Source organism: Ascaphus truei, chromosome 7 (genome assembly GCF_040206685.1).
Source record: "Ascaphus truei isolate aAscTru1 chromosome 7, aAscTru1.hap1, whole genome shotgun sequence".
Classification (NCBI taxonomy): domain Eukaryota; kingdom Metazoa; phylum Chordata; class Amphibia; order Anura; family Ascaphidae; genus Ascaphus; species Ascaphus truei.
In genome coordinates, this window is record NC_134489.1 from 107,399,296 (window position 1) to 107,410,818 (window position 11,523).

General features: G+C 48.9%; 1 protein-coding gene across 1 annotated transcript in view; it reads left to right on the top strand.

The window, feature by feature from the left end:
* Nucleotides 1-10,762, top strand: part of GLI2 (GLI family zinc finger 2) — a 198,699-nt gene extending 187,937 nt beyond the window's left edge. The window contains exons 9-14 of the mRNA XM_075609799.1: nt 853-984; nt 1,795-1,944; nt 2,768-2,932; nt 4,358-4,639; nt 6,324-6,660; nt 7,733-10,762. Of these exons, the coding sequence (XP_075465914.1) occupies nt 853-984; nt 1,795-1,944; nt 2,768-2,932; nt 4,358-4,639; nt 6,324-6,660; nt 7,733-10,020 (3,354 nt within the window). The 3' untranslated portion in view covers nt 10,021-10,762. The remainder of the gene's footprint in view (nt 1-852; nt 985-1,794; nt 1,945-2,767; nt 2,933-4,357; nt 4,640-6,323; nt 6,661-7,732) is intronic.
* The last annotated feature ends 761 nt before the right edge of the window (nt 10,763-11,523 follow it).

Here is an 11,523-nt window from a genome sequence, read left to right on the forward strand (position 1 = left end):
CTTAAGGACTGGAGTTGAGCCCCCATGTCCTACATGTAAGTATTGAGACCAAGTTAATACACAGAGAGCCAATCATTCACTTGAAGTGTAGGACACTAGCTGCGGGCGCCTCCGTGTTGAATAGCGAGCAGAAATGACCTTCCTTTGATCTGTGGTTTAAAAATAATAACTTGTATACTCATTTTTCTCCTAATTGGTTAACTTCTGGAGCCGGTGTTGTTATATTTAACTTGTGTCTGTTTCATATTTATTGTACTTTGAAAATAAACTAATTCAATGAAATAAGAAGAGGAGATAGAATGAGGACAGAAATCCAGTTATTGGGCAAACTGTTAAATGCTCGACGCTTCGCTGGGAGGATTTAGCAACTGTCAATAAAAGTGAATATTCTGAAGACTTCCACGAGCTTGTGGCACATTTAATATCACTTAATTAGAACAGTGGTTCTCAGCTCCTGTCCTCAGGACCCTCCCAACTTGTCAGGTTTTAAGGATATCCCTGCTTCAGCACAGGTGGCTCAATCGATCCACTGATTGAGTCACCTGTGCTGAAGTACAGATATCCTGTATACCTGACTTGTTGGTGGCCCTTGAGGTTTGGATGGTCAATGGTCCATATGGTTTTGAACTGAAGCACTGATTGAGCCACCTGTGCTGAAGCAGGGATATCCTGAAAATCTGACCAGTTGGGAGGGTGGTGGTGGGGGGTCTTTAGGACTGGAGTTGAGAACCATGCATTAGAGGACCCTGAGAAAGTACTTTGCGGGTGTTGCTGTCCCACCTCTTCTCAGCCTGGCCGCCTTGTCTGCCCCTTTTCCATTCCCCTGCTGACCGCGTGTGTTGCGATTCACAGAACCATCTGACGGACCTGAAGGAAGACTTGGATAAAGATGAGTATAAACAAGAACCGGAGGTCATATACGAGACAAATTGCCACTGGGAAAGCTGCACGAAGGAGTTCGACACCCAAGATCAGCTGGTCCATGTGAGCGCTCAGAGAACATCTGGAATAATGCGATCACACGGGAGCGGGGCGTTTGTACACAAGCTTTAAGAGACCTCACAAGTCTTTTCTTTAGATAGAATTGATGGTGCCTAAAGAGTTGGCTTGCGAGGTGTGAAAGTTGTGTACAACGTGTACGTGTGAGAAAATATCACGTCGTAATCACTGCCTGCAAAATGATTTATAAAAAAGAGCACATTTTGGCTTAGAAATTCCTTGTGGATCGGCTGATTTTATTAGAAAGTTATCTTTGGCGGAAAGCTTCCTCCCCAAACAAGTATACAAGACATCAGCTCCCTTACATAATGTCATTGCTTATTGGGAGAGACAGGGAGGGATAGGGAGAGAGAATAAAAAGGAAAACAGGACAGGCACTCCTATATGCAAAAAAAAGCGCTTTCTACTGCTGCGGCCAACTTGAGTCTAACATTTGCCCGTAATGGTGCGGGGCTTTTTTCGGCTGGCGCCAAACTTGGCCGCACGCCAGCCGCATCTTCCCCTCCCCGCGTGCAAAATCAAGATGCTGTTCCCCTCCCCTTCCGACCCCCTGGCTGCTCCCCCTGGCTGCTCCTCTGCATTGCGCAGCGTCCCCCTTACCCCTGCTTCCCCTTCAGCCTTCGGGGATGCCGGGGAACCCTGGCACGTGTGACCGGCGCCACAGTGACGCGCGGCACGCGCCAGGAAAAAAACAAAACCAGCCGCCGTCTGCCCGCACATTGCGCTGGCGGCCGCTGAAGACTCAGCTCGGCCGCCACTGTATGTCCTGTTAACTCTCGTGTTATCCTCCCTTAGCACATCAATAATGACCATATCCACGGGGAGAAGAAAGAGTTTGTGTGTCGCTGGCAGGAGTGCACACGGGAGCAGAAGCCGTTCAAGGCGCAGTATATGTTGGTGGTGCATATGAGGAGGCACACAGGAGAGAAGCCGCACAAGTGCACTGTAAGTGGCTACTGCCGGAGATCTGGGAATATATATACCTGCATTCCAGCTGCTGACACCCCCAAGGGACGGGCACTATGCACGTTATTTACTGCACCTCTAGGGAATTCCTTGCTAAAGTAGCAGTGTTTGCTCCTTGTGTCCTGCAGCATGGCTGTAGAATATCTGGCGTTTATCACTTTGTATGCAGCCACCTCTTGTGTGGATTCTTGGGTTGCGGCCCGGTCTCACTCTCTCCTTGTTGGCCAACTCATATGGTAACAGTGTGCAGACATCTGCTGTGTTGTTATTGCGATGTACAAACGAGATACATTGTAACCCTGCCCACACTTCTAGGTGCCTAGACTTACCCATAAAACCTATGACTCCCGTTACTCCACTTTGGACCAGCTTGGGACCCTTAACGCTGCAGGACCTCCTAGGTCAGAAATACCCCAATATTAGTGTCATGTTTAGGTATTTTAAAACGTTATTAAATATGATGAGCTGAGGCTTGGAGGGAGCATGGTTGATTTCCTCTGGGTGCTCCCTAGTGTCTGATGTCACTATGTGCTGTACAGGAGTTTGCGCTGGTAAAGCCCCCATGTCTTCCTTATTAACCCTCGAACAATGACAGGTTGGGCTACATGTTGAATACATGCCTGGGCCTCCCATTCAGATTCCCTGATGAAAAGCTGATCCTTTTTAATGTTCAAAGAAACGAAAACATTGCCTTCAGTATGAACAGATTTGTTGAAGGAAGATAGTCACTCTGTTCCATTATTTTAAAATGTGGTTTTTTTGTTACAAACTAACAATAAATTGCACATCTTTGTGTCCCCAGTTTGAGGGCTGCTGCAAAGCGTATTCCAGGCTGGAAAACTTGAAGACACACCTCCGATCTCACACTGGGGAGAAACCGTACGTCTGTGAGCACGAGGGTTGTAATAAGGCGTTCTCCAACGCCTCCGACCGCGCCAAGCACCAGAACAGGACTCATTCCAACGAGGTGAGGTCCTGCACAAGGCGGCTTTATCCTATTCCTGCCCTGTCCCATTATTGGGATACATATTTTAGCCCTTTTCTGCTGACAGCAGGCACTTTGCACTTTGTGCTGGCATCAAATTGAAACCTCTGAGACTAAAGTTACTTGTCATACAATTTATTTTGTGGAAGAGCCAAACCACACCAATGTTACATTTATAACAGAGGACTTTCTTGTGTGTTCAAAACCAACAGCAGATGTTATATATTCTGCTCTGGTAGCAATGCATTTTCCAGGGCTTCATCTTCTACTGGGGAGGTTAGAATAGATGATAAAATCGTCACATTGTGCTGTCGGGGAGAAAGAAGGGAATAAATGCCATATGTATTGGAGGCACCTGAACCCGTTGTTACATGTTACATATTTTCAAGGGATGAGGGGTCAGTTGCAGTGACCACAGAAAGGGACAGTCACAGTGAGACAAAGGGGTCAGGGTGCAGTGACCACAGAAAGGGACAGTCACAGTGAGGCAGAAGGGATGAGGGGTCAGGGTGCAGTGACCACAGAAAGGGACAGTCACAGTGAGACCGAAGGGGTCAGGGTGCAGTGACCACAGAAAGGGACAGTCACAGTGAGACAGAAGGGATGAAGGGTCAGGGTGCAGTGACCACAGAAAGGGGCAGTCACAGTGAGACAGAAGGGATGAGGGGTCAGGGTGCAGTGACCACAGAAAGGGACAGTCACAGTGAGGCAGAAGGGATGAGGGGTCAGGATGCAGTGACCACAGAAAGGGACAGTCACAGTGAGACAGAAGGGATGAGGGGTCAGGGTGCACTGACCACAGAAAGGGACAGTCACAGTGACACAGAAGGGATGAGGGGTCAGGGTGCAGTGACCACAGAAAGGGACAGTCACAGTGAGAAGGAGAGTAGGACTAGTCACAGTACAGCAGAGGTGCCTAAGGCACAGAGACAGAAAGACAGGGATGAGACCGTGACAAAGATGGGGACAGTGAGAAGAAGCAGCGAGGACAGAGACATAAGAAAACCGGCCAGTTATGGGAGGACAGAAGGAATAGTGGCACAGAAAATGGACTTTCAGTAGGATGTGCATATAAGAGCCGAATGCCTCTGCGTCACTTGTTAGTCAACTGAAGTCAGTGAGATTTGGGGGAATTTAGATAACAAAATAGCATTTTCATGGAAAATTCTGAGACTCTGATACTAAAAACTCACTGAGACTTACTCCCATTAGTGTGACTCACAGAGCGTCGGTGAGGGTTAGAGCGTTAGCGAGGGTTAGAGCGTCAGCGAGGGTTAGAGCGTCGGTGAGGGTTAGAGCGTCAGCGAGGGTTGCCAGGTCTCCGGTAGGGTTACTATATTGTGGGGTAAAAGTTCTGGCCTTCCTGCCCCCTTGTAATTCCCGTTGTGTTTGTCCTTCTGGTGACAGAAACCCTACATCTGTAAAATCCCCGGCTGTACGAAGAGATACACGGACCCCAGCTCTCTCAGGAAGCACGTGAAGACCGTGCACGGGCCGGAGGCTCACGTCACCAAAAAACAGCGCAACGACGCCCTCCCCCGACCACCTGCGTCCAAGGAAAACGGAGACAATGAAGCCAGCGCTAAACTGGGTAGCCGGCTGTCTGGGGAGCACTCGGAGTCAAACAGCATTTCCAGAGGCAGGGAGGACTGCTTCCAAGCCAGGACCATCAAAACAGAGGATACCATGGTGAGTCACAGACCCCCTGACAGAGATAGAGATGGTAGAGATAGAGATGATAGAGATAGAGATGATAGAGATAGAGATGATAGAGGTAGAGGAGATAGAGGTAGAGGAGATAGAGGTAGAGGAGATAGAGGTAGAGGAGATAGAGGTAGAGGAGATAGATAGATAGATAGATAGATAGATAAAAAAGAAACAGAAGCGCATGCTCCATAGCGTAACTCTAACAATTTAATGGTTGGTAAAAAGAGAAACAGTCTTTAGGACCAGGGGAGATAAAAATCAGGCAATGTAGAGAGAAAATCTCTGCACGTGTGGCAGCACCAAGCCGGAGTGAGACCAGTGTAGCTGGATCCACAATCAGTAATCCGGCTCCAACGAAGCTCGCCTCAGAGGGAATCCTCCTCAGATAATATGCAGCTATTGGGGAAGGCCTCAATACCCTCAAGATATCCTCTGTGGAGGCAGCATGCAGTTGGTACCCAAATAGTGAAAGCTGCAGTTAGCTGTTGCTGTGAGCGATGAATTAGACTTCCGAGCACTCTAACCGTCTCTCCGTGGTGACATCCGTCACGTCAGCTAACGCCCCGTAGTTTTTGTTGTTGTTTTGTTTCTATAAAATGTGTATATGTATATAACAATATGTGTATGGATATTCCAGGCAAAAGGTGACACGTGAGCTCATTTGCATGTCATTTCCCAGAATCCCTTGCTGCAGTGGGAGTACTGTATGCTAGGTCCAGGGGGCGCAAACTTTTTTCCCTGCGCCCCCCTGCCGTCGGTCCCCTCTCTTCCGCGCCCCCCCCTAACCACCAATTACCCGCCCTCCGGCGTCATGACGTCACGTTGCCATAGCAACGTGACGTCACATGACCTCGCCGCGTTGCCATGGCGACGCAAGAAGGAAGCCACCGGAGTCATGGGTAAGTATGGTTTACAGAGGCCCTGCAGCTCCCCCGGCACTTAATTTAAGTGCCTTCGGGGAGCGCGCGGGGCCTCTGCAAACCCCGCGCCCCCCCACCGGCAGTCTCACGCCCCCCCTGGGGGTCGCGCCCCACAGTTTGCGCACCGCTGTGCTAGGTGATAATGGTTGAAAGGCAGGGTTGCAGACCTGTCTAAGGCATGTGAATGTGCTTACAAGTGATATTCTTTATTGACTATATATATTACTAACTGTCCCTGTTACTAACTGTCCCTGTTACTAACTGTCCCTGTTACTAACTGTCCCTGTTACTAACTGTCCCTGTTACTAACTGTCCCTGTTACTAACTGTCCCTGTTACTAACTGTCCCTGTTACTAACTGTCCCTGTTACTAACTGTCCCTCTCTTTCTGTCTCACGCCCTCTCACACTTTCCTAAGGACAGGCCACACTAAGGTGAGACACACACCCTGTACTGCCGCTGATCATTTCAGTGCAAAAATGTTTTCCCTGTATTGTGACTTTATAAAGCGCTGCGTTGGCACTATATAAATAAAACTATACATACATGTATGTATGTATATATATATATATATATATATCTCAGAAGTGCAGGTATATGATGCACATAGACTCACGCACTGTTTTGCTGACACTGGAAGCCCATGTTCTTTCTATGTGTACTTCAGGTTTTGAGCCATTGCATTAACCTTATGAATATCTTGCTCTGGTCACTCCATATACTGACCTGCTCTTGTCTGCCCATCAGATGCATCAGTCCAGCCCGGGTGGGCAGTCGTCCTGCAGCAGTGAACCATCACCTCTTGGCAGCACCAACAACACTGACAGCGGAGTAGACCTGAACCTGCACAGCGAGGGAGGACTGGGAGACTTCTTTGGTTTGGAGGACACCAGCCCCGTGGTGGACTCCACCGTCTCGTCCGGCAATGCGGGAGTCGGCCTGCAGCTCAGGAAACACTGCGCAACAGTGCAGAGGCTGGAACAACTTAAAAAAGAAAAGCTAAATACGGTGAAAGAATTCTGCTCGTTCATAAACGCAGCTCCACCTGCCAGGAACACCAAACTCCCGGCCATCCCAGGAAACGGTATGTTCCCGGCCAAAAATCTGTTCAGGCGATGCTGTGCACACACAGGATCAGTGCAGGGACTGTTTATAATAATATATAGCGGGTATTTTGTACTGCGTTGCACTGAAAGTTTACATATTATACTACACAAGAAGTCCCTGTCCCAGACTTTATATTCTAATTTTGGAGCCTGAAGCACAGAAAAATAAAGTAACTTGCCCAAGGTCACTGGTATGTGAACCAAGGTCGCCTGTTTCAAACAGGGATACCACGACTGTGCCACTTATAGTCTTTAAAAAAAAAAAAATGGTCCTATTTGACATCCCGGTAACGGGCGTTCTGGATGCAGACGGCAGATACCGAGATCCTTTTTATTGGATATAGCAGCGAGCTCATTGTGCGTCACTGAATCCGGAGTGAGGAAATAAAGCGTAGCGCCCCGTCTTGTATTGTAAAGGATCTGCGTTTATTCTCCAACATTTCCGTCCTGCTCAGAGGACCTCTCTCGAGGTAGCGAGGGCATGGAGATAGGTCCCAAGCGCAGACCGCAACGTTGGTGGATAGACCCAAACCCTTTAGTAAGTGAGGAGTAGTGCTCCATCTTTTATTTCATCATTCTGCATGCAGTTGATGCGCATCCTCAGGAGAGCTGCTCCTGCAAGTGCTACATGTCATGAGACTCCCCATAGGGGCAGATACATCTCCCTATAACATGAATACTTTGTGTCCTATTTATATGAGGATCACCGTAGAACAGGGGTGGAGAATTCCAGTCCTCAAGGGCCACCAACAGCTCAGGTTTTAAGGATATCCTTGCTTCAGCACAGCCATTGACTGAGCCACTAATTGAGCCACCTGTGCTGAAGCAGGGATATCTTTAAAACCTGACCTGTTGGTGCCCTTGAGTACTGGAGTTGGCTACCCCTGCCCTACAACTTTTGCTCACTGCATTATACCGATTTGCACAGCCAAGCCTGGGTTACAGAGCCAGCAACTGATTCCGGGATAGTTATATCCTCCGGTCTCCCCTGTTTGCTGTCTCTGTACGATCTTCCATCCTTCATGGAATGTTCTCTGCTTCATCTTTCAGGTCATTTTCTTGATAATATCGGTGTCCCGAGCAGCATGATGTCCAACCCTAGAATCACGGAGCTGTCGGTAAATGATGTCACCATAATGAACCAACTGAACGAGCGGCGGGATAGCACCACCAGCACCCTCAGCTCTGCGTACACCAGCCGCAGGTCCTCCGGCATCTCTCCGTACTTCTCCAGCCGTCGTTCTAGCGAAGCTTCACAGTTCGGGGGGCGTCATAACAATGCCAGCTCTGCAGATTCATACGACCCCATCTCTACTGACGCATCGAGGCGGTCTAGTGACGCCAGTCAGCACAGTGGGTTACCGAGTCTTCTTAACCTCACGCCGGCACAACAGTACAGGCTAAAAGCAAAGTACGCAGCAGCAACTGGGGGCCCCCCACCCACACCTCTTCCCAACTTGGAAAGGATGAGCTTGAGAAACAAGATGTCTCTGCTGGATGGACCAGATTTTGCCCTGCCTCCCTTTCGCCAGCCTCCTGGTCCAAGACGCTGCAGTGATGGCGGTGGGAATGCACCAGTATCAATGTATCCACATGAGGTTCCTGGAAACAACATGAGGCGTGCAAGTGACCCAGTGAGGAGGACAGTTGGACAGGATGCCCAGCTGCTTCAAAGAGTCCAGCGCTTCCACAGCATGAACAGCATGAATACGCTTTATCCACCGCCCATCATGGACAGAAGGAACGCAGGCCTTCAGCAGTACACACGCTCAGAGGGCAACCTTCACAGACACATCTATTCCCCCCGGCCACCCAGCATCACCGAAAATGTGATCATGGAAGCCATGTCTGCCGATGTGGATGTTCCAGGTGGGGATGATGACCTCATGCTGCCGGACGATGTTGTTCAGTACATCAAATCTCAGAACAGGGGAGCACCAATGCAAAATCCAACTTCAGATTATACTAACCCAGCTCAGAACTTCCAAAGCAATATGAAAACATACCACCAAAATGTTCCTGTCCCGTGTAGAATGCCCGGGGCCGATGCTAGTAGGAACTTCCCAGCACTGGCAGAATGTCTCGGCCCCACATCTAACATGCAGAAAAATAACATGCCGGTGCAGTGGAATGAGGTCAGCTCAGGTACTGTAGATGTCATAGCCGAGATGCCCAAGCAGCCATTTGCGCAAGGTAATTTAGCTATTATGCAGCAAAAGCAGAATCTTGGCCAGTATCCAAACTTTAACCAGCAGGCTGCCCAAACACCTCCAAACAATGTGACTGTAACACAGCAAGGTTTTGTACCGAGGAATGCCAGTAATAATGGGCAGAGGGTTCATTACATGCAACAAAGGCAACAACAGATGAACCCGTGCCAAAACGCCAACACAGATTTGAACCCCCAACAAAGGTATAACCAGTCTCAGCAAATGTTGAGTCGAAGTGCAGTTAACGAAGGTCAGTGCCTGCTGTCTGGGTCATGCAGTAACATGGGGGTAAAATCTGGGCTTCACATGCACCCCGCACAAGGTAACACATTGAGTAATCATCACATGGCGCTGAACAGCAACCGAGAGGTCATACATGGAACAACTCCTCAGAGCTACTCATCAAGCAACAACTTCTGCATGAATGGTGAGAGTCTCCACCCACCGAACTCCTTCACTGCTCCGAGTCAGCAGAACGTATTTGACCCTCAACAAAATGCGATGGGAATGTCTGGGCAGGAGTTCCATCATGGAATGCTTCAGCCAAGACCGCCAACTGCTCCACATCCCCTAAATAGACCTAGGGGTATACACCCAGGGAATCAACCCACCTACATGAGGAGCCCACATCCAGTCAATGAGCTGAGTCCAAGCCAGCATACAGCAGAGGCGACTCCGAAACGAAACAGTGAGGATGCAGAGCCTCAGCAATGCATGAACGCTAAAGAGAATGGTTTGATGTATTATTCCGGCCAAATCCACATGTACGAGCAGAATGGGGGCTTTGGTGCTGGTCTGGACTGCTCAGTAAAGCAGCTCACAACCATGCCGTCTCCAGGAGTGAATCAGGTAACGAGCACTGTGGACTCACACTGCCTGGAGCAACCCCCTGCTATAGATTTTGATACGATGATGGATGACGGGGACCACTCTAGCCTCATGTCAGGTACCCTGAGCCCCGGCCTTCTGCAGAGCCTTTCCCAGAACTCCTCTCGCCTTACGACTCCACGGAACTCTCTGACTCTTCCTTCTATACCCGCTGGGATAAGCAACATGGCGATCGGAGATATGAGCTCCATGCTCACCACGCTGGCAGAAGAAAGCAAGTTCCTCAATCTGATGTCTTAACAAGAAGCACAACTGTAGGAAAGTATTCAAAGGCAATTCTCGAGGGGTTCTCTGAATGTGCATGCGGACACATTTTCCAGGTCTCTGAGGACCTTCAGTTCATTTCTATGAATGTAATTGCAGGCCCCTCAACCAATGAACAAATTAAAGGGATTAAAGCAGCCGTTCCTACTCTGGGATCCCCGAGCCCCTTGAAAATGATTATTCTGCAACATACAGCAGTAATGAGAATATAACTACACGCTTCCAATCTTCTAAAACTTATTTGGCTTAAAGAAAACGCGATCCAGAAAAGCAGTATTGCTTAGGATGCCCTCTGATGCCCTGTCCTAGTGCCCTTTAATGGAAAAGGATTTTTGCTGGTAGTCAAAGGAAATGGGGTTTAATGGAAATAAAAGGGAGCGCAGAGAACGAGAGAGACATTTCAGTCATGCAGTGTTTTGCTGCATTGAAGCTGTGAGAGGGGATAGAGAAGTGAGGTACCCGTCATCTTTATACATTGTTTCATCTTTAAAGGGAGTTAAATGGTTCTCTCTCCTGGACGTGCGCTGCTGCTAACGCGTGTGAGTTAGTACGTCTCTGTAAAAGCAGATAATGCATTTTTAAGGCCATTTCAAAACGGTTGTTTATCAGAGCACTGACACATTCAACGTAAAGCTGTTTACACCCCCCGTGTAAATACCCGAAAAATGTATTTTACCAACTTTTCTTATGGGGAAAAAAAAAAAAACGTTTGTCAAATCATGTGTCTTAAGTTCACAAATAAATTATTTGTTAGTCCACCTCGCTAGTACGTAATAATGCAAACTTCAATTCAGAAGCCATGTTTTATGTTGTGATCACGAAAGATAAACCTGTCCTGTCTTTTAAATAAGAAAGTAACATTTTGGCATATTCTATATCAGGGATGGCCAACTCTAGTCCTCAAGGGCCACTAACGGGTCAGGGGTTCAGGCTATCCCTGCTTCAGCACAGGTGGCTCAGTTGAAGACTGCTGAAGAAGAGACTGAGCCACCAGTGCTGAAGCAGGGATATCCTGAAAACCTGACCTGTTGATGACCCTTGGAGACTGGAGTTGACCATCCCTGCACTACAACTTACTGTGTCCTAACGTAGAATAGGACAGCGTGGCATTGAACCCCACGGAAAATGTCAGCACAGAATATCACAATACACGGCAACACATCACTCTAGGACAGGGGGGGCGCAAACTTTATTCCCTGCGCCCCGCTGCCGGATGTCTTCCTCTCCGCGCGCCCCCCTCCCTCCTCCTCCTCACCTTGATTCCCGACGCCATAGCAACGTGACATCACATGACTCCACGGCGTCAGTTGCCATGGCGACGCATCTCCAGATGCCGGCTGAATCAAGGTAAGTAGATGTACAGAGGCCCGGCAGCTCCCCCGGCACTTAATTTAAGTGCCTTCTGGAAGCGCGCGGGGCCTCTGTAAAGCCCGCGCCCCCCGCCGGTAATCTCGCGCCCCCCCCACTTTGCGCACCGCT